Genomic DNA, 23,475 nt, shown 5'->3' with positions numbered 1-23,475 from the left:
ACGCCTCAATGAACAGACACATACCACAAAAAACACTTTCTAGTAGGTACACACTCCCCTGGTTTTCCAGGGATCTACGCAGACAACATCGCAAGAAACAAAGACTCTACAGACGCGCGCAGACATACAACACAACAGATAATTGGACCACCTACAAAAACCACCAAGAGACATTTGCCAAAAACATTAAAGTAGCGGAATGCAGACACATAGCAACTTATCTCGCAGACAACGTAAGAAATAACAAAAGAAACTTTTTCAGGTTCTTTAAGACGCGCAAACATGACACTAACACGATTACATCACTTAAAGACAACACTAACACATTAGTAACCAGCCCACAACACAAAGCACAAATACTCAACACACAGTTCCAATCGGTATACACACAAGAACACAACCTGACACCAAACATGCCACAGCCCCTTCCCCCCGATACCCCCCCCCCCTTGACATCACGACTAACGGAATACAGAAATTACTAGGACGACTCGACACAACCAAATCCACTGGCCCCGACAACATTCCCGCCGTCATCCTTAAATCCTTTGCCCCCATCCTTCAGGCCCTATTCACCCAATCACTATCATCCACCTCATTACCCTCTGACTGGCTTTTGGCAAATATTAATCCTTTATTTAAGACAGGTGACAGGAGTGACCCAGCCAATTATCGCCCCATCTCACTAACAACGATTCCATGTAAAATTTTCGAACACATAATACACAAACACATAATGAATCACCTTGACACAAACAACATCCTTACTGACTCGCAACACGGCTTTCGACCTAAATTTTAACGCTCATGTGAATCGCAACTCATTACTACATATCACGACATTACCAGGCTACTTGACCGACGTGACATTAAACAAGTTGACACTTTTATTGTTTAGATTTTGCCAAAAGCCTCGACAAAGTTCCGCACAAAGACTGAGACTAAAAATAAAATTACGGTACTATTGACCTCCTATTCTTCACTGGACTTACTGCATTTACTAACGGGGACTCCTTGAAGGATCTTCATCTGACACTGTCCCTGTTTCTTCAGGTGTCCCACAAGGCACCGTTCTAGGCCCCCTTCTTTTCCTCCTGTACATTAACGATCTTCCACTGTCAACGCCTAACTCTTCCACTAGACTATTTGCCGACGATAGTTTACTGTTTAGAGCAGTAAAGACTAGTGACGACTGCAGACTACTACAAAACGACTTGGACGCCCTCGAGCGATGGGAACGCACCTGGCAGATGCACTTCCGACCAGACAAATGCAAACTATTAAAGATTCACCAGAGTGCACAACCTCATCCATCACACTTTCACTCTCCACAATTCAGATTTAGAATCAGTTCACACACACAAGTACCTTGGTATCCATCTCTCAACTAACTTGAAATTCAACACTCACATAGACCATATCAGTGCCACAGCCAACAGAACGCTGGGGTTCCTGAGGAGGAATTTACATAACTGCACATCTGACATTAAACACATAGCTTATGACACACTTGTGAGACCAACACTGGAATACTGCTCCACGGTGTGGGATCCTTACACACACAGAAACATTGATAGGTTAGAACAAATCAACACCAAGGCGGCTAGGCTCAGTACAAACAATTACACTCGAACGCCTGGAATCACGACACGGATCAAACAACAGATAAACATGGAACCTCTTCACATACGCAGACAAGCACACAGACTTACACTTATGTACAAGATCACAAACACTCATATTGACATTGACCCACAAACATACCTACACAACGCAAACAGCCAACGTACTCGTAACACACACATCCATAAATACCAAACATATCACACTAACACTGACGCATACAAGCACTCATACTTTCCACGCACCATACATGACTGGAACAGCCTCCCTCATCAGATTTTAGACTGCGATACAATAGACTAATTCAGAAAACAAATACACAATCACTTGTCACCACAACACACCAACACTTAACAATTACACTTGATTCACTTCCCTCCCTTGCACACCCGTCTCCCCCGTCCCCCCAACAGCCAACAAATATGCGTGTTATGCACCTGTACGGGTGCCCTGCGCATCATATATCCAGATCCAGATCCAGATCCAGAATCGGTGGTAAACTCTTGAACAGCCTTGCTTGGGTACACGAGTTTAAATCAGATATTTTTGATTTTTGGTTATTTCAGATAAGGTTTCCTTGAAATTAGTCATATTCATTGATTTGCATTCTTTAACAAGGACTGCCCATACCCCACTTGAGTTGTCATACTATCCGTTTCAAGGAAATTACCCGACAACTGGTCCACACATAACATTGGATAAAACCGGCGAGGCTCTGAGGATGGTTTTGAATGTCGCGGGCAACGATCAGCTGTTCACCTACTTTCTTATTCACTTTTTCTTTAGCATTTTTGTTAGATACAGGGTTGTCTATCAGGAAGATTGATTTACCTGAATTATATGGAAATGATCCATGTCTTATAATTATATCAAGTGAATATTGTTTAGTCAGTCAGTGACGCAATAGTGATGCGGAATCAACGTCTATCGTGCCGATAATCAATGCAGTTTCAATTCTTGTGTTCTCGTGATCCAGAACATATTACACTAAGTAGCAATAAAATAATATAACAATCTTGGAAGGGTAGGATAGGTCTTTATTGAGGAGTGAAGAGAATGGGGGGGATCGGGTATATAGATGCTCGCTTGGGTGTCCAGCTGTCAGTAAACAATCCGTGTTGGCAGCGGTAGTGTGCGGAGTGTCTCAGCATGGCCAGCCCTAGGACGCGGCGGGCACTGGCGGAGGTCAGGCCCAGGGACGAGAACACTGTGAGTAAGGGGAAAGAGTTACTCGGGTGTGGAATATACCTGAAGGAGGGCCGAAGAAGTAAAGTGGGTCGCGGCCTCGGGTTCAAGGCCGCCCACGACTGTCGCGACGGAAGGAAAAAAAATATGAAATCTCGACCCTTATTTAAATTGGATCCGCTATGTTCTCGTTAGTTGCTCGGGCGTAAGTTATATTAATTTGTTCCAATCTCTCTTTCTTCGTCTCCATCTTGGTTTCTTGGTCAAGCTTTGTTTTGCCTTGTTTTCTTTGGGGGAGAGGTCCTTTTTTGGTAATTGTGGAGATTGACTCCGCGCCTCCAAAATACGATATGACGCCTCCATATTACAGTTAAGAGACGAAATACATGACCCTCAACCATAATATGAAGGCACAAGTACTTAAATGTAAAGAAAAAGGCCTAATCCCCTTCCCCTAACGATCTAGGGGGACCCGTGGGAAACCGGGTTTTTTGGGTGGGGGAGCATATTTAAATCACCCCAACTGAACTTTACATAACCTAACCTCTAACAGGGAGGCTTTGCCCCCTTAAACCCCCCTCCTAACCAGGGAGGGCTGTGCCCCACTGGACCCCCCACATTATAACCTCCTTGGGAAAAAGACCCTAGAAGTAGAGCAACTCTACCGTAGGGAAATGTCGGTTAATCTAGCTAACTACTACTTCTAATATACCGAAAAAATAGCATGTGGAGTGCATAGGATACTTCATTTTCTTCACATTTGTCAAGGTTTCAGTTACCGGTTCATACCAATTTACTGAGTAAACGGCTTAACCCATATACAGTGTTTAGTACGTACATATAGAAGTACTTAAGGAAGTGTTTAGTATGTATATATACGCAAGCTCTTTTGAGTGCTTATACGCCCTTTATTTTTGTTTGTGTATGTAACATTGTTCATTGACAGTAAAGAGGAATAATTTGACAAGTCTTCATATTTTTAAATGGATGTTAAAGGGCATTTCTGGTCATTTGTCCGCATTCCAACCAAAATCATTATACAAGAAGGTAAGTTATTTCCTTCTAGGTAATTACTCATTGATTCTATAATCGTAAGGCATGTGGAATTGTAAATTATGGTTCAGAGTAATCAGAAATGAAAAATTATCGTCGGAAGCTTCATAGTGCTTTGTTGAACTTTGAGAACTACGGTTGTAGTACAGACGGCCTTGAAGTGAGCGGTGTTGCCCGATGCGCATCCTATCATTTTCTTGTACTTACAATTCCTGTTTATTTTTTTAGGTTTTTGTGATGTAAAGAAGTACTTATACATTACTCACGCTTTAGGGTTGTGAGAAGTGTTTATAATGGAAAGAATATAAAGAGGTAAATCTTAAGAATCACCACTCCACCCCCTCCACCACCCCAGCCCCCCCAATCCCCCAAGACAAGCCTGGGGAACTGTGGGGAACCGGGGTATTGGGGGGGGGGAGCCCATATCACTGAAAAATGGCCTTCCAAAATTTCCCTAGAAAAATCCCTAAATCAGGAAAAATTCCCTTGTCTCCAAAGTAGGGAAAATCCCTACCGTATACTCACATGCGTGGGCTAATCGCTAACCAAGCATACCATCGCTAACCACCCCAAAACAGCCCTGAGCCATGACTCAAGGTCATCCGGGACTCGGGCTGAACAGGCCCGGGCTATACCCGGCCCTCAGCATGGCAGCCGTTGGGCTGCGTGTTCTAAAAAAAAAAATAACCACGCGTGGTGGACCTGGTCTCACATGCATGGGCTAGTCGCTAACCAAGCATACCATCGCTAACCAAGCGTACCATCGCTAACCAAGCGTACCATCGCTAACCAAGCGTACCATCGCTAACCAAGCATACCAGCGCTAACCAAGCGTACCGTTGCTAACCAAGCGTACCGTCGCTAACCAAACGTTTGTAGAAAAAAAATATATGAAGACCAAGTGATGCTTCATACGGTAGGTAATGAATGCGAGCTATTTTGTGGCGGCGTTAGCTCGATTAATCCCTTTAGGGAGCTGTGGTTTTGGTGGTCGTTAGCTCGATTAATCCTTGTAGGGAACAGTGATTTTGGTGGTGGGCGGCCAAATCGTTGAAAAATGGGCTTTCAAAATGTCCCTACAAAAATCCCCAAAATCGGGAAAAATCCCTAGTCTTTAAAGAAAGGAAATTCCCTAACGTATACTCTTGTAATCTATTCCTATATAACGTAGTAGCTGCTGCAGCGGGTCTGTTGACGAGTGTAGGGCGTGTACTTGGATGGTCAGCGTGGTTGAACCCCACCACCCCAATCGTAGTCGAGCAACTCTTGGGAAATGTCATGTTTCACAATTACATATGGTACAATACTGACGGTTAACCCGTCCACTTCTTGTAAGTTGATGCTAGATAATTTTTACCAAGTAGTTTAAGGTACAAAATAAAACAGATTTGTGACAGCTGTCATCCAGATCGAACTGACGCTCCTGCTGTTAACTGACGCGGGAGTGACCTACCGACTGCTACGTATGACCCTGGCCTCCATTTTACTCAAATTCCACTATAAGTATCGCGCATTGAACAATATCCGTTTGTTTTCTGACACGTGCTTGTCACACCATATGTTACACTTGACACGCCCGTGTCTTTGTTGGACAAGTACTGGGATAGTAATCGGTCCTTTTGTCAACCTACATGCACACCAATAAAGAGGTTAAATACTCAGTTAACACTTACCGAAAGGTAAAGTAGACGGATATTTTGAGGGAGTGAGTGTCGGGCCTTCCATCCATTATGGCGGCTTGAAAACAACTGACTTCAGGAACCCACCGTTAGGTGCCGCCGCTGATACCCTCGCGTAGTAACATTTTACGAATGTATTAGAAAATACAAATAGCTGTGGCATTAGTTGCTTTAATATAGAGAAAAAAATAACATAAAACTCTTAAAAGACCGTTTTTTTTGTCCGAAATCGTTATAATCCATGCGCATTTTGGATATTACTGACTTAGGAACTAGTTTGTAGGGTGCACTGCAAGGCAGGTATGAGGCTCAGTCTGTGCATAGAGGCGCTTGTGAAACAATAACAATGGACTTAGAAAATCCAAGCCACCTAACTCTATAATTAAAGAGGCTTGCCCCCCTGGCCCCTCCCCAAGGTAAAGCGTATACGAAAATGCATTATATTGGGGTGGGGGTTCAACTACGCTGACCATCCAAGTACACGTGCTAAATTACTATAAATATTGGTTAGGAGTGGTTATTCTTAAGTTTTGCCATCAAATAATATGTAATTTTTTTTTACAATTTAAAGGGAAAAAAAAAAGGAAAAAAGTGCAACCTGGCATGACCCCTGTCGATGAAAAAAGACGACACTGTACGGGTTTAATATGTGGGGATCCCTTGAAAATTTCCAAGTCCAGTGTTGTTTTACAAGGGCTCCCTAAGCAGACTGAGGCTCATAGCTGCCTTACACTACACCACAGACACTAGTTCCTAAGTCAGTAATATCCAGAACGTGCATGGATCATTACGATTTTGGACATAAAGTGGTCTTTAAGAGTTCTACGTTATTTTCGTCTCTATATTAAAGCAAATAATGGGGCAAGTATTTGTATTTTATGATTTTAGAGGACTACATTCATGAAATTTTTCTATGCGGGGTTGTCACCCAAGCGCCTTCCCGACATTCAGTTCTCCTCTCGCTGCCATGACAGACAGATAGACTGAAACTCTTGCCTTCCTTAATCTCCTCAAAATATAATTCTACATCACCTCTTGGTAAGTGTTAACAGAATATTTAACCTCTTTATTGGTATACATGTAGTTTGACAAAAGGACTGGTTACTATCCAATTCTATACTATACCAGATGTTTGTCCTGTGACACTTGTCACTTAAGATTCGCCCATGAGGCACCGTGTGTCAGAAACCAACTGGATATTGTTCAACACACGCTACTCAAAATTTGACTAAAATGGAAGCCATGGTGATAGGAAGCGATTGGTAGGTGTTAGAGGTTCACCAGGAAAGGCAGGCACTGCCCGGGGCTCGAACCCGAGTAATTCCACTTGCCGGGCGGACGTGCTACCCGTTACACCACAGTCGCCTCTCGGTGACAACCCACACAAATCCCCCCTAAGGCCCCCTCCCGCAAGGCCAGTCCAGGGAATGTGTATCGCTGCTAAATCCTACTCACTGCACCATGTCAGAGGTAGGGGGTTCACCGGAAAAGGCAGGCACCGCCCGAGGATCAACCCGAGTCCTTCCGCTTGCCGGGCGGATGTGCAACCCGTTACACCACGGTCGCCTCTTGGTGACAACCCACACAACTCCCCCCTAAGGCCCCCTCCTGCAAGGCCAGTCCGGGGAATGTGTATCGCTGCTAGATCCTACTCACTGCGCCATGTTAGAAGTAGGGGGTTCACCAGAAAAGGCAGGCACCGCCCGGGGATCGAACCCGAGTCCTTCCGCTTGCCGGGCGGATGTGCAACCCGTTACACCACAGCCGCCTCTCGGTGACAACCCACACAGTAGGTCACTCTTGGGTCAGTTGACAGCAGGAGCGTCAGCGCTGGATGACAGCTGTCACAAATTGGTTTTATTTTGTGCCACAAAGTACTCAGTAACATAGAGTGAATCCCTGACTGGCCTGATTTCTTTGTCATTTGTACGAGTGTGTCAAGGCATATATATCTATATATATATATATATATATATATATATATATATATATATATATATATATATATATATATATATATATATATATATATATATATATATGTGTATGTGTATGTGTGTGTGTGTGTGTGTGTGCACACACAGGTGTGTTAGCCTTGACACATCTGCACTGTGCACAAAGAGACCGTAGCTTTATGTATGTGTGTGCAAGTGTTGCCCTTGACACACTCGTACAAATGACAAAGAAATCAGGCCAGTCAGGGATTCACTCCATGTTTTCCACCTAAAAACCATCAGAGTGTTTTCTTTACAACTTTTAAGTACCTAGCAGTGATTATGTGAAATAGACAACAGTATAGGTGAATAGTTTTCTTTCAGTTTATAGTTTATAATCATAAACTAATTTTTTTCTCACCAATATCTGCTCTTCATGGTAGGGCTATGAGTATGTTATGGCTTGTAAACAAAAAGGGACATTGCTTTAATAGTGGTAAAACATACACTACCTTTTCAGCAATTGTAGCAATGTTTCAGAATGCACTAATCAATATTGCTCTGTTTTATATAACAGAGACCATCATAATAATTCACCACTATCTTCCTTGCAGCAATGTTTTGAGTGCGGGACACACAACCCTCAGTGGGCTTCCGTCACCTATGGCATCTGGATCTGCCTGGAATGTTCAGGCAAGCACCGCGGCCTTGGGGTTCACCTGTCCTTTGTGCGCTCCATCACCATGGACAAGTGGAAGGACATCGAGCTGGAGAAGATGAAGGTCAGTGTTGGGTTATGCTGGAGTGGAGAATCTTTCATATGAAACAGACTAACTTTTACATACAGAGGGCCAAGGTGGTAAATGTGAGAAAAGTTTCACCTGTTGGTAGTTTTTGAAAGTGGTAAAAGATGAGCTATAAGTGTAATTTACTTTAGATTTTGTCCTTGTGAGCCTGCCATAAGAGGGTGATACCAGTGGGGAGCTGAGGGTTGCTGTGAGCATGCACAGCACTTTTGTCAGGACTTTGGAGAGCATGTGGGCTCATCAAATGGCAGGAAAAGAGTATTGAATAGAATAATTACAGAAGACTCACATAAAAGATGAAAAGTTCAGTTAAGGTTCTATGACTATCAAGATGCCCTAGGATCATCTTATAATGTATTTGATTTTAATTTGTAGCTTATGTCATAACACTTTGAAACTGTGAAAGAAAACTTTAAATATACTTACCCTAACATAACCTAACAAAACAAAAACAAACATTATATGTCTTGACTCGGAAAATTCATACAGGCTTCCATGTGTCTGAAGATACCCTAAACTTAACCTGACCTAACAAAACCCCAAACAATTACTATAGTTCTTGACTCAGAAAATTCATATATGCTTCCTTACTAATGAGACCATCTATACAACAAAGTGAGGTTATTCTTTGTTGATGACTTCTATAAGGTGCTGCCCATCATATGTTTGATGATACTCTAAACTTAACCTTGCAAAACCTCAAGCACTTACTAAAGGTTACTATAGGTGTGTAAGAGATAATCCTGCATTGAGAAGGACAAGTGGGCACCCACAAAGCTCATGGCTTGAGTAAGTAAATACCATAGATTATATTGGGTCCTGTGGGGATGTACTTTGTGTGATAAAGGGGTGTGCATGGAGACTGGCTCAGAGGGGCCCCGGGGAATGGTAACGTAGGGTGAGCTAGGTGATGCACCCTCTATTGTATGCTCCCTTTGAGTGAGTGATTTTGGGCCGCTTTCACAGTCACTTTGTTTGTTTTGATCGTTACCAATGGCAGGGATCGACGCTTTAATTTTCCACGTGAAACTGGCCTATTGGGTAGTGGCAGCTGCAAAGGAAGTGAGAGGTGTTGAGAGTGTGTGGCAAGGTGCGGGGCTAGGCTAACCCCGCAGCTGCCACTACCCCATCGGCCAGTTTAACATATAAATACTATAGCGGCGATCACCGCCATTGGTAACGATCAAAACAAACAAAACGACTGTGAAAGCGGCCCTTTATCTTGAGTACCTGTGGCTATTGCTGGAGCTCATCAGTGTTTCCCTGCAGGTTGGTGGCAACAAGCGAGCCAAGGAGTTCCTGAAGGGGCAGTCTGACTATGATCACCACGCACCCTTCCAGCAGAAGTACAACACTAGAGCAGCTGCTTTGTACAGGGACAAGGTAAGTGAGCCCCCATGTTATCTTAATGCATGATTGATACCTATGCAGTGACACTCTCATAAGGAGGAGTGATGGTTGGTGTCCCTTGTCCCATAGCTTGTGTTCATCTAGTTAGCTGTATTGTCTTTTAGTCTTTTTTGCATCAGGACAGTTCAATCTTCATTTAATATCGGGAAGTCCAATAAATGTTTGCTTTACCCACCTAATGTCAACTTTGCATGTCTTTGATGATTCTACTTTATTGTTTTTGTTTGTTCAAAACCATGGCAATGAAGTAATGGTTCAAAATTAACCCATTTTTTTCTGGAACATTGATCTCATGTCTCTATCTCAAGCATTCACATTACTCATTGTCTTCACCGACCTTCTTTCCTCAATCCTATCCATTATTGGAAATGTTACCATTGGAATTTGGGTCTGTGATCATAGTCTCTTTGCTATTTTGCAACTCACAAGGTACATTATTTACTTCTAGTGACTCACAAGCCTTATAAGCCACTTTCAGTCAATAAGATCTAAAATCTTTCTCCTCAATCATTTTTCCCTTCTAGAGCATCTGTTTCACCGTCAGTCAGTAGCTAGGAACCATGCAATTAGTTTGTTTCTCTCATAAAGTAGCCTCACTCATGCTAGAGTGGTAAAAGAGAAAAGTAAGGTAATACAAGCCTATGAGCATTTCCCAGCTAAGCAGCATGACTACCCCACAGATCACAGCGTTGGCTCAGGGCAAGTCATGGAGCATAGAGACCTCAACTGCAGCCACCCGCTCCTCTACCATCTCCAAGTCTACCTCAACACCTTCTTTTAAGTCTTCAGGTATGATAATCTCTTAGGCTGTCTTGTGTATATTTTTATGATTTTCTGTATATTTTTCTACCATCTCCAAATCTACTTAACACCTTCTTTTAAGTCTTCAAGTATGATAATCTCTTAGGCTCAATCTTGTGTATATTTTTATGATTTTCTGTATATTTACTCACTACTATCCATATCAGACCCTATGACATACCGTTTTTCGCAAATATCTTTCAAACGAAGACTCTGATCAGCATGGTGCTTTGGCACAGATTGTTTCACACACTCCGCTAATTTTTGACACTATTGTGCAATGCCAGATGCGGTCAATTATGGCGTTTACTCTTGACTGTGATGGCACAACCTGCGTTAGCCACTTACACATTCGAATAGGTGAGGCGTGACGCATTTGTGACGTGTATCCACCACCTACCTCCACCCCTGGCTTCCCCTACTTCCATCCCTCCCTCCTACCCTCCTCCTTCTTCCCCGCACTCTCTCCCCCCGCCATCTTTCTCCCCCATAACCCCCCCCCTTCTCTCTCTCTCTCACTTGTGCTGTACACGAGATACAAGTCCATGCACACGTACGACTTGAATTAATGGCAGATAATTATAAATTATTTGCCGTCTGCATCAGCATCAACAGTGATGACAAGGATGACCTGTTTGTCGATGGTGATGAATATTGAAGTAACATTATGTGGTCAGTTATTTACATTATTAATCCACCCATCATATACTCGCTGACTATTTTTGTGTGCTATGACTTTTTAACATATCTACATGAACCCATATCGTATGACAGTCTTTTCCTAACATCAGAATAAAATATTCATATATTTTTCCAATTTCGTTTCACGTTTTTACTCTGCAATGAATTCCCGCTTCAATTCTACCCTTATTCCTTTCCATTTCTTAAGCGATTTCCTATAAATGATCAAGCGTCAGCTACGTGCTTCATCCCATCATACGCTCAACGTAACCTGTGGGAAGGAGGGTCATATACTCGTACAACTTTCAATGGGTGTAATTGCCAAACAAACCTCATACATCACTTAAGCAACATCCAGTTACGCTGGAACAGGAATCAGGGTCGTGTGCATAAAACACCAGACCATACTTAACATATTATACTTTCTAGTTATTTGCCAGTATAGACAAGTCATATGTGTGCAAAGCTTCACATCGCATGTACACAGAGAGAGAGAGAGAGAGAGGAGAGAGAGAGAGAGAGAGTGAGAGAGAGAGAGAGAGAGAGAGAGAGAGAGAGAGAGAGAGAGAGAGAGAGAGAGAGAGAGAGAGAGAGAGAGAGAGAGAGAGAGAGAGAGAGAGAGAGAGAGAGAGAGAGAGAGAGAGAGAGAGAGAGAGAGAGAGAGAGGAGAGAGAGAGAGACGCAGGTTTTGCCATCACAGTCAGTAGTAAACGCCATTATTAACTGTATCTGTCAATGCAAAATAGCGTAAAAAATTAGCTAAGTGTGTGAAACAATCTGTGCCAAAGTCCCATGCTGATCCGAGTCTTTGTTTGAAAGATATTTGCGAAAAACGGTGTCATAGGGTCTGATACGGATAGTAGGCATCAATAACTCTGCTTCAGATAGGTTAATTGCTTAATCTCATTTAGAGCACAGCATTCAGAAAATATTTTCTATATTTTTCAGGTCAAAATATGTTTGCATCTAGTGGGGGGAGTAATTACAGTGGAGGAGGAGGAGGAGGAGGAGGGTACCAGGACTTTCAGGGAGGCTACCAGAATGGTGGAGGCTACCAGGACCCCAGCATCAAGAGCCAGACAGAATCCTTCTTTTCCAGGATCCAGGAGGAGAACGCTTCCCGTCCTGAGTAAGTCCAGCAATAAAGCCAGTGAAGTCTGCCAGGTAGTACCTATGTAACGGTGCCCAAACTCCATTGCACTTAAGAATTACAACAGTCCACAACACCCAATGAAGATCGAGATAAAAGAATGAGCAAGGATTACTGTAGTTCTTAGGCTATCTGGAGTGGACTTCAGTTTCTTTGCTTCTTAGTTGTATTTCTATAATTTTTTATCAACTCTGCTGGCATCTGCCATGTTCTTGATTGACACAGTAATCTTTCCAGGGTTTGCAGGGTGCAATGTATTCTTATTAACCCTCTCGCACACAGTAAGTTCCCAGTAAGTTTCTTCCACTCACCATGCATCTCTCAGGCCCGACCTGCCGTTTTTTGCTGCCGCGAAACTCTACATTCCCGTATGTATTTTACCATCACAGATATATCGTACCCCAATAAATTTGGTATTAAAGGCTTCATAAAGACTTGTACTAGAACATGCACAAATAAAAATAGAGGAAAAATTATATATATAAACAATAGAAACTCATTTCAAGACTCCGTATAGAGTATTGTAGACAATAAATCCTAAGTACCAACTCTTCCCCACTTGCTATCTCGAAATTTTGTGGGCAGACTTTTTTAGCCGAATATATGTTTTGAAATGGAATTTAGTGAGGATTCTTATGGTATCCTCAAAATCTTCATATGCCTATTAGTTCCTGAGTTACACCAAGAAAACTGTATTTTTTCCTCTCCCGTCAGAGTAGGCTAACTACTAAAAATCGCTCCACGCTCCTCATTTACGCTCCTTAGAAAGGTTGCCATATGTTACCATTAAGAAACTTATCCCAACAAATGACTCTCCAAATTTGACGCACTTCCACCGAAAACTTAGTTTTTAATCAATTTTTTAACTTTTATGACACGTTTTGCGTCATAGTGCGCCAGGACCTTTTATCTTTGATGACGTGAAATGCGTCATCATGCGCAAGAGGGTTAATAGAGTCTGTCCAGAAAGGGAGCCATGACTTATGCTCCGTGCTCTTCTCTCAAATATGCTCTTTACAAATTCAGGTGCAAATAGGGTATTAGATGCAATTCTGTTTGCCTTTTTGATGTAATGTATTTATGGCAGGGAAATCAGTTACTTCTTGAAGAGAACTGCAAAAACATTCCTTTGTTTGTAATTATAAGAAGAAATTGCTATTGAAATTCCTATTTTCATCCAACTAGTAACCTGCCGCCATCCCAAGGAGGCCGCTACTCAGGCTTCGGCAGCTGTCCCAACCCTCCCCCCAGGAGTACTTCCACCGAGTTCTTTGACACCGCCATGTCCTCCCTCTCCACGGTGAGTGAGGGTTTGGGGGCCAGGCAGCAGTGCATTCCTAGGTTACTTTCCTTGACAAATGATTCTAGAGTTATTGATTCACATGACATAACTAGACTATTATTTATTGTTTTTCATGTAAATGTCGGGTGAATGGTCAATATTGCAACAAATTAAGATAGATACAAAAATTTGAAAAAATACTCTTCATAAAAGGAAAGCTTGCCAAATGAAATGGGAACGGTAGTGATGCGGCTAAAATAGAAAACTTAACTGTTTGCAGGGATGGTCTTTGCTGTCCATAGGAGCCAACAAAGTGGCTGGGAAGGCTGTGGAATATTCCTCTATCGCCAGTGAGAAGGCCACGGAGTACTCCCAGACCATCTCAGAGAAGGTAAGGAAATGTGATGTGAAGGTGGGAGTGTGAGTGGGTGTGTCTACCATTTCAAAGTCAGGAATAAAGGTTATAACTTGAAGATCGACCTTGATGTGTCCCACCATTTAGAATGGTAGAGCAGAAGTCCTTCAAAGCTAGGCTCTCTGTTTGAGTTCCTTTTTAACAGAATCTCGTACCAGTAGATGATTTCCTGGTTTATATTAGAAGTATGTCACCTTTTGTCAGTAAGTGTGCTCTGCCTGATTGAAGGTAATGGTTGAAGATGCCTGAATGATGCCGCACCAAGTTTCACACCTGATTTTTTAGACTTGGCATTAGTATATATTAACAATTATGTGACTAGTTTGGCTTTTTACTTGCAGTTTTAAGACAAAGTTAGTTAGAAATGTTGGATTTTCACAGAGTTAAGTCAACATTATAAACACAGTCATGAAAACTGATAAAAATCCTAACCATGCCTTGAAAACAGGTTACAATAAAAATCAGCCACGTTATTGTTAGTAAAGACTAATACGTGGTTTGAAAAATCAGGCATCAGTAAGTTACAAAGAGCTTGATAAACACAGGAAAATGTCTTAATTGAGTATTTCCATCAGGCTGAATCATTAGCATAGCGATTAATTTCCTTCCATACAAATATGATAACCTTCCCTCTCAAGTCCACCCACTGAGCTTACAAGAGACAGCAGGTAAATAGTGACCACTTTGGCATCAGACCCTGGTAGCTTGTCTGCAGCCCCTTGTGTAGGTTCCTAGAGGCAGCATCCCATACCAGCAATATTGGTGATAAAGGTTCAGTTATGTGAATTGTGACCATTTTTTCTTACCTGTAATTAGTTTATCGTCATTTTTTTTTTTTTATTATTGCAGCTGTAGCATATGCCCCCAACTTTACCTTACCATATCTTAAGTACTAAAGCTTTGAAAAACATGCAAGTTGTAGGGGAAACCAGAGTGTGTTGCGACTTAGTCTATGTAGTACACTGGTGGGTAAACATTTATTTCTAACATGGTGAAGTAGGTTCCTGTATAGTGAGAAGTGTTTGTTGCGACTTGTAGCCCAATCTAGCAACACTGTCACCCTCCTGCTACTTGTTCAACCCTGCCATATGCCTTCTTTAGGTCCATGAAGTCAACAAACAGCTTCCTATCCTTGTCTGGGTACTTTTCAACTAGCATTTTCAGTCCAAATACAATATGATCTACACAACCCCTCCCTTTCCTAAAACCCCCTTGTTCATCACCTACACTTTAAAGTTTCTTCATCCTCTCATTTAAAACCCTTCCATACACTCATTTTCTTGGCTGGAATATCATGTCTCAAATTTGACCCCAAGTCCGACTTCACAACTCTGCTTTGTTAGGATGAATAGTGCTCCGTGGCATGCATGTATGGTCGAAGTAATGTTATATTTCAATTTGCGTTTCCCTTGATTTAGAAAGCATGAAACAATATTGTGCCATCAGGGTTAGAATATACCAATCTGTATATCCTTTGATTTAGAAAGCATGAAACAGTATCGTGCCATTAGGGTTAGGCAGTAAGGAATGTATTTATGTTTGCATGTTGGTTATGTACATCTTAACAACCAGTGTTTACATAGCAAGACTTTTGGTTCAAGGTTTAGTAGTCAGTCAGTTCAGCTGCTTTACATTTTTCTTTTAATGGCAGGTTGTATTTTGTTTAGCTGGCAAGGCCTTAGGTTTGTGTAGATCTTTAAATTTTATTATTGATGGGTGATGATGCCACTCAGGTAAAAACTTCACTTACCATCGATAAACACAAACATTCATGATAATTTTTTACTATTATCATTATCATTATTATTATTATTATTTGATTTGAGAGAGAGAGAGAGAGAGAGAGAGAGAGAGAGAGAGAGAGAGAGAGAGAGAGAGAGAGAGAGAGAGAGAGAGAGAGAGTTTATACTTATTTGTATTAAAAGTATATGTTAAACAATCATTGTACTACTGACAATTTTGCATTTATTTTATTATTGGTAACTTTTTTTAGATTTGCTTAAGTTGAATTAGATATTCAGTAAATTCTAGATTTGCAAGAATTGCTTGAATTCAGTCTTAAGATAAGTACTCATTTTCAATTTGATTTGATTTATTTTTGCATTTTTTTGTGCCATTAATTCTGGCATAAATGAAACACACACACACACACACACACACAGCACAAATATGCACACACGCTGCATGATTACCAACTGTTAGTGGCTGACTAGATTGCTGTCAATGCCAGATCCGTGACGGGAAACTGATTGATGAAATCTCGTCCCAGGCAACTGTCCTCGGCTCAAAGGTAAGTGCATGACCTCCCTTTGTTCCTGTTGCTTTCCCTGTGTATACTCGTGTTGGAGTTGTCCCTTGAAAAATTGACTCACCGAAGCTATGAAATGTTTGGTGGAGGAATAAATTGACCCTCCAGAAGAGTAAATTTAAGTCACCCCTTGAAGTACATGCAAAAGTTAGCCCTTAAACTTACATGTAAAAGTCAGTCCCCTAAACTTACATGTAAAAGTCAGCCCCCTTAAAATTATATGTAAAAGTCAGTCCCCTAAACTTACATGTAAAAGTCAGTCCCCTAAACTTACATGTAAAAGTCAGTCCCCTAAACTTACATGTAAAAGTCAGTCCCCTAAACTTACATGTAAAAGTCAGTCCCCTAAACATACATGTAAAAGTCAGTTCCCTAAACATACATGGAAAAGTCAGCCCACTAAACATACATGTAAAAGTCAATCCCCTAAACTTATATGTAAAAGTCAGCCCCTTAAACATACATGTAAAAGTCAGTCCCCTAAACTTATATGTAAAAGTCAGTCCCCTAAACTTATATGTAAAAGTCAGCCCACTAAACATACATGTAAAAGTCAGTCCCCTAAACTTACATGTAAAAGTCAGTACCCTAAACTTACACGTAAAAGTCAGCCCCCTAAACTTACATGTAAAAGTCAGTACCCTAAACTTACACGTAAAAGTCAGCCCCCTAAACTTACATGTAAAAGTCAGCCCCCTTAAAATTATATGTAAAAGTCAGTCCCCTAAACTTACATGTAAAAGTCAGCCCCCTTAAAATTATATGTAAAAGTCAGTCCCCTAAACTTACATGTAAAAGTCAGCCCCCTAAACTTACATGTAAAAGTCAGCCCCCTTAAAATTATATGTAAAAGTCAGTCCCCTAAACTTACCATACATGTAAAAGTCAGTCCCCTAAACTTACATGCAAACGTCAGCCCCCAAAACTTACACGTAAAAGTCAGTCCCCTAAACTTACATGTAAAAGTCAGTCCCCTAAACTTATATGCAAACGTCAGCCCCCTAAACTTACATGTAAAAGTCAGTCAACTAAACTTACATGTAAAAGTCAGCCCCCTAAACTTACATGTGAAAGTCAGCCCCCTTAAAATTACATGTAAAAGTCGGCTCCCTTAAAATTATACGTAAAAGTCAGTCCCTTAAACTTACTGTACATGTAAAAGTCAGTCCCCTAAACTTTCCGTACATGTAAAAGTCAGTCCCCTAAATTTACATGTAAAAGTCAGCCCCCTAAATTTACATGCAAAAGTTAGCCTCTAAACTAACATATAAGTCAATCAGTCCCCAAATATCACATTAAAACATCAGTCCCATAAACTCCGCTGTCAGAAAAGAAGTAAAAAAAAAGCACGAGTACTTGTATGGCAGTATTTTCAAGAGTAGATAGTGAGCACCTTCCATTGTGTGAGTACTTGTCTTGTCAATTTATGGTGTTCAGTCACTGCATCCATTATGTCTTCTCTATTTTATCTATTATATGTATATCTAGGCCCTTTATGAAAGCAGCAACATACCTTTATAGCGCAGCATATTTCACTGTACTACAAATACTCTTACCTTTACATATTCTTAGTTTCATGTAAGGTGGGTGTCTCCATTGCCCACTAACCCTATGGTGAAGGTGCAAATTTTGGTGTATATTGAAGTTTGACGATGTTGAAGTTTGAAGTTTTGTTTAGAATTGAATGTTTATATTATGGGTCTAGTAACTATTTAATTGGAAAAGAAAATCATCACTGCATCCTATTTAAGAAAACATGAGAGTACATACAGTCATGATATTACCATTTGAATCAAACATAAACCATCATGACTCATTACAAGGAAGCACCTTCCAACTACTGATGTCCTGCATTTTAAAGATGAATGAGCATGATTCATACTCATATAATGTTTCATATATGGTGCTGGGTTGAAATTTGCCACTTGAATTAGCCCAGAGAATTAATTGAAAGTGACCTTGATGCTGAACATGGGGTAAAGTGCCTTGGTATCATAAATTGGGGCAAGTCAAGACACCTCTCCTATTGACATTGACCTCTCCTGGCCTCTCATTCTTTTCTTTTTTGCTTTTTTTGTTGTTGTTTTGTGCCCTTGAGCTGCCTCCTTTGCTGTAAAAAAAATCACTGGGCAATATATTTCCTCTTCAGGTGATATTTTAATTTCTCTCTCCTGAATAATCTCCTCTACTCCATGATGAGTGTGGGATGATGTGAGTGATGGGGAAGAACTTGTGTGTTAGGAAGGCAGTGAGTTAAGGAGAGATGTATTTTCATGCAAACCTGACTCCCTTCTCAGTTAAAGCTACATCTTAAATTGCTCAGAGATATGAAAGACAAAATTATCACTGACATTATTATCACCATTCATTTCTTATTATTTGAATTCAGAAATTTGAAGAATGAGTCAAATCACACTATCTAATAGGGATTAACCCGTCCGCTGGTTGGCACGGAATTTGCCTTCACTGGTAACCTGGTAACATATACTCCCAGGTCTTTCTCTGTCTCTGTGGTGGACAATAGTGTTTCCCATGTGGTATTGATGTGCTGGATTTCCCCTCTCAAGGTTCATGACTACATTTTTCTTCATTGAATTGTAGCAGCCACTTTTTGTTCCCTTCCTGTAGCTTGGTGATGTCTTCTTGTATGAAATCCACAGTCAAGGGGTTAAAGATTGTTAATTCATGCCATAATAAAAAGAAGATGGTGTTGAGCTAGAAAAAAAAAGTATCTTGATTGAGTTTTGGTACACATAACATGACCAAAAAGAAATATCTATGGGAAGGAGACTCATACATACATTTGCAGTTATGGCAGCCTTGACTCGTTGGTGGGTGGGTGTCCTTGGGGAGTTAGTGGTGATTGGTGTACAAAGGGGAGGTGGCGTCCATGTGCACTCCCTGTCTGGCTTTGGGTGTCAGCTAGTCTGGGTTCTAGGTGTTTGGACTGACATATAAACACTTCTCAGCTCATAACATTGTGCAGAGCTCCATCTTTGCTTTGTATTGAATTCCATCATGATATATTAATCCTTGAATAGAGTCGTCAACTCTTCGTCACTCACATCTCACACCACGATTGCTGTGAGGAAGTGGCCTCTGAGCAAAGTCTCAAAGGAGTGTTGAATGAATCCTCTCCCAGCTGTGCCAGAATCAGGCCACGAGGTGCTGCTGACTTGCCGTTCACATCTTTTGCATTGGCTGCTGGTCAGATGGCGATGCGTCATACACTCGTATGCTGCTAGAATTTCAGATCACACATTGTATAGCAGTTCTGTAACTTGATATTTTTAGAATGAGGAAAGCAAGAAACTCTGTTCATTTTGAGATAATACGAGTATGATCTTGTTTTTATGTTGTTGTTGAAGGCAATTTCAATTGTTTTTATTTAAACTTGTCCCAATGGAAGGAAATATGTGGGGAAATGCTTGATAGGTACACATTGGCTGGAAGTGTTCCAATTGACAGCTCAGCGTTACTTAACTGCCACTGCTGTCTGTTGTAGTGTGAGGAGAAGCACTGCCTGTGATGCTATGTGTGAAGAGCCCAGACAGTGATTAGTGTTTAAGGAGAAAGACAGTGTTTGAGAAGAAAGAGATGTGAACCATAGAAGATTATCATGATTTACTTATTTCATTGCTTTTAACTAAACTTATACGTAACCAGAAACTATCATAATTTTTTGTTCTTTCATAAGTCTGCATTTAGCTGCTGCTTTTTCTAATTTAACAGTATTTTTCCTCCTGTGTGATTTGATCTGTTATTGATGCACTGTTTTACCTTTGTCATTCTGTCTTTTCTTTGGACTGGCAGTCATTGGAGAGCATCACCTCTGCCGTGTCTGCCCTAGCCGGGGTGGAAAGGGTTGATGAGGAGGTGGAGCAGGCTGAGGTTAGCATGACGTAAAGCAGAATGAAGCGTACAGTACCAGGGCTGAAACACCAGCCATTCAAAGCCTTATCTGCCTCATTTGAATGCATAGACACTTTTTACATTAATTATATATTGTGAAAAGTTTAATTATGTATACAGGGAAAATGATTCACTAAAATTTATTTAACACATACTTTTTGGACCTGCAACCTGATGATGTGAAGCAGACATGCATGCATAGGCTACCAGTGAGTGGTGCGGAGGGTGAAATCTAAAGATTGCAAAAAGCATTATAAAAGCAATAATAAGAATAAGAATAAGAAAGAAATAGTTCTGACAATTAGTCCACTGCAATTCTTTTGTATTTTTATCATTATTTAAGTATCTATGCATTAATATATAAAATCTATTCATTAATATAAGAATGGCAGATAAGAGCTTTGTCTAGTCGCCTCCCAGTGTATGCTGTAGGGTACACAACATGTAGTTGTAGGTATAACAGCTCATCGCATAGTGCGTTTGAAAGAGTAATAAAGCTTTCAGAAATTATCGTAAAATTTTGCTGAGTTACGTTGCCGGTGCAATACTGTTTGAAGGGGTGCTGATTTCCTATAAAAAAAAAAATAAAAAAAAGGTTAGCCACTGTGCTTGGAGTAGTGGTACATATACTAGGCTACATATCAATATGCTTGGAGTAGTACATATATTAGGTACGTTTCAATATTATTTTTGTATCAATATTATTATTGTTATTGTTGTTATTGATTCACGTATTTTTATTATCATTTGTTGATTTTATCGCAAGAACTAAACGTAAATATTGGTTGGGCGAGGAGTCATAACAAGGTAGTCGAAGAGTGGAGGAAGTTTCCTGAGGTTGGTTCACACGACCCATTTCGGTTTCATCGGACAAGCCAACGGCTGAAAGCCGCCAAGATTCTTGAATGCATTCTAATTACTCAACCAATCGGTGTGACTACCCGATTGACGGTAATGTCAATCTGAAATGACTAACTAAACGCGGATTTTATACAAGGCTGTCACTACACTAGTATTATTGACTGAGGAACTGGAGTGAACTACTTGCAGAATGTTGCTGTAAAAGGTGACTGTGTGGGAGGCGTCCGTAAATTGTTCCATAGTCGCGTCGGGCTGTTTATCAACCTTGCCACAAAAAAGTTGGAATTACAAAATTCTGCCCTGTTCAAGCCATCACGATCGCGTTAACATGCACGGAAGGCACTCTGGCAGCCTCCATTATTCAGCTTTTACCCGGGGGATGAGGCGCCAACCGGCCACTCTCACCACCGCCACATGCCAGAAACGCGCGCGGTGGCACAGTTCATTCGCCATCAAAGGCAATCGTTCTCATTACTGAAATGTTATGACTAAGTAATATGCTCATTCCTATAGTCTGTAATTCACCTATCCGCATACTAATATGCATTGCGTCATCCTCTCTTCGCTCCTTTGTCACACACTCCGTCATCGAATGAAGGATAGCATATGCAGATGACCGCTGAGAAGGAATCGCGGAGGCTCCTTATTATTGCGGTGTTTTTAGGTCCCTCGGCTATCAGGTGTTTAGGTCAATACCGTACATTTGCTGTCCACGTATTACAAGTACAACGAGCGTAACACCAGAAGCCTGAGGGTGGACAACAATCTCTTAACGGAACGATGTTGGCAAATAGCGAGTTTAATACGTATACAGGGTAGCGCGGATTGTACACTTCCGTCCCACTTAGTTCAGTTACAACGAACATAATGCATCAGTGACAAAGGAAGTACGTCGCTTCGCTAATGTCAGTGTTTCGTTGTGTTATAGCAAAACAGGGCAGTGCAAAGTGTACATTCAGAGTCAAACGCCTAGACCACGTGCGCGATACTCCAGTGGCCTTGGGAATATATCATCTCTGGACCACCGTTGCCAGATTGTCGTACTCAGAGCATAGTATTTACCCGTTTCTGACTCCTAACTATTGCCAAGAAACATCAGAATCTAACTTTTTTAACGATAATTATAAATGCGTTTCGTTATTGGAGCCCAGAAGACAGTTTTGGGGCAGGAAGTCGGGAAATATAAGAGGCTGAGTACGACAATCTGGCACTGTTGCTCTGGACTATTTCATTGCGTAACACACTAATATACGAGAGCAAAGCATACTGATGAGCCAATAGTATGTTGTGTATCGGGTAGTAAGTCCCAGTTGGTCATATTGATATTGCACTGAGAGGAGACCAGTGAGCCAATAGTAGGTACGTTGAATAGCGCATAATTTGCCCATGTGGGTCGGTCATATTGGCACCCCAGTGATAGAAGAAAATATATGTTGCGTAATGTGTAGGTGCCTTAGGGGCGCTTTCACAGTCGTTTTGTTTGTGTTGATCATTACCAATGGCGGCGATCGCTGCTTTTGAATTTCCACTTAAAACTGGCCGATGGAGTAATGACGGCTGCGGGGTTAGCCTAGCCCCGCACCTTACCACACACTCTACACCTCTCGCTTCTTCTGCAGCCGCCACTACCCCATAGGCTAGTTTCACGTGGAAATCTATAGTGTCGATCGGCGCCATTGGTAACGATCAAAACAAACAAAACGACTGTGAAAGCGGCCCTTAGAATAGGACTTGCTGTGTGCCTTATCGAGATGCTGCAGCGTGTTACAACGTTATCAAGGTCATTATGGTTCGTTGTGTACACCACGGACCCTTGTCTACGGTTCTAACACAACTATAAGGGTTGCTGTGAAGTACTACACGAGTCATTCATTGAAGGTACATTAGGGAGTCCAGTCATGAAATATAGTGCATTACTGTAACGTGTAATATATGCTTTATTGTATTTTTTTTTTACAACAAAGGAGACAGCTAAAGGGCACAAAAAAAGGAAACAATAATAAAAAAGCCCGCTACTTGCTGCTCCTTAAAAGAATCCAAAGAGGTGGCGCCGAAAGAGAGGTCAATTTCGGAAGGAGAGGTGTCCAGATACCCTCCTCTTGTATGTATGCTTTATTGTGTATATCAGTGGTCCTCCGTGTCTGGTGTCAAAGTGTTGCTGTGATTTATTATATGAGCAACTCAGTTTACGTGGTTTTCTGGGGTCAAGGTATGAAATTTTGGCGTCGTTGGTGAACTTTTTGCAAGGGCAGTTTACTTCGTTGTTTACACCCGTGGCTCGTTTTCCCTCCCTTTGAGAAGAATGTTGCTGTGATGCACTGTTGCCAGATTATCGTACTCAGAGCATAGTATTTACCGGTTTCTAACTCCTAACT

At 41.3% G+C, this 23,475-nt stretch overlaps 1 protein-coding gene across 4 annotated transcripts in view; it reads left to right on the top strand.

The window, feature by feature from the left end:
* Positions 1–2,664: 2,664 nt before the first annotated feature.
* The window catches only part of LOC126998834 (ADP-ribosylation factor GTPase-activating protein 1-like), an 81,005-nt gene continuing 60,194 nt past the window's right edge, over positions 2,665–23,475 (top strand). For 2 of the 4 annotated variants that reach the window (XM_050860976.1, XM_050860974.1), the window contains exons 1-9: positions 2,665–2,832; positions 8,089–8,256; positions 9,550–9,663; positions 10,371–10,479; positions 12,121–12,301; positions 13,508–13,622; positions 13,885–13,995; positions 16,250–16,309; positions 20,141–20,218. In XM_050860976.1, the coding sequence (XP_050716933.1) occupies positions 2,773–2,832; positions 8,089–8,256; positions 9,550–9,663; positions 10,371–10,479; positions 12,121–12,301; positions 13,508–13,622; positions 13,885–13,995; positions 16,250–16,309; positions 20,141–20,218 (996 nt within the window). In that variant the 5' untranslated portion in view covers positions 2,665–2,772. The remainder of the gene's footprint in view (positions 2,833–8,088; positions 8,257–9,549; positions 9,664–10,370; positions 10,480–12,120; positions 12,302–13,507; positions 13,623–13,884; positions 13,996–16,249; positions 16,310–20,140; positions 20,219–23,475) is intronic. The other 2 variants (XM_050860977.1, XM_050860975.1) reach the window with 1 other exon arrangement.

Source organism: Eriocheir sinensis, chromosome 15, assembly GCF_024679095.1.
Source record: "Eriocheir sinensis breed Jianghai 21 chromosome 15, ASM2467909v1, whole genome shotgun sequence".
Lineage (NCBI taxonomy): Eukaryota > Metazoa > Arthropoda > Malacostraca > Decapoda > Varunidae > Eriocheir > Eriocheir sinensis.
The sequence above is the reverse complement of the archived record's forward strand: the minus strand, read 5'-3'. Positions and strand labels throughout refer to the sequence as shown.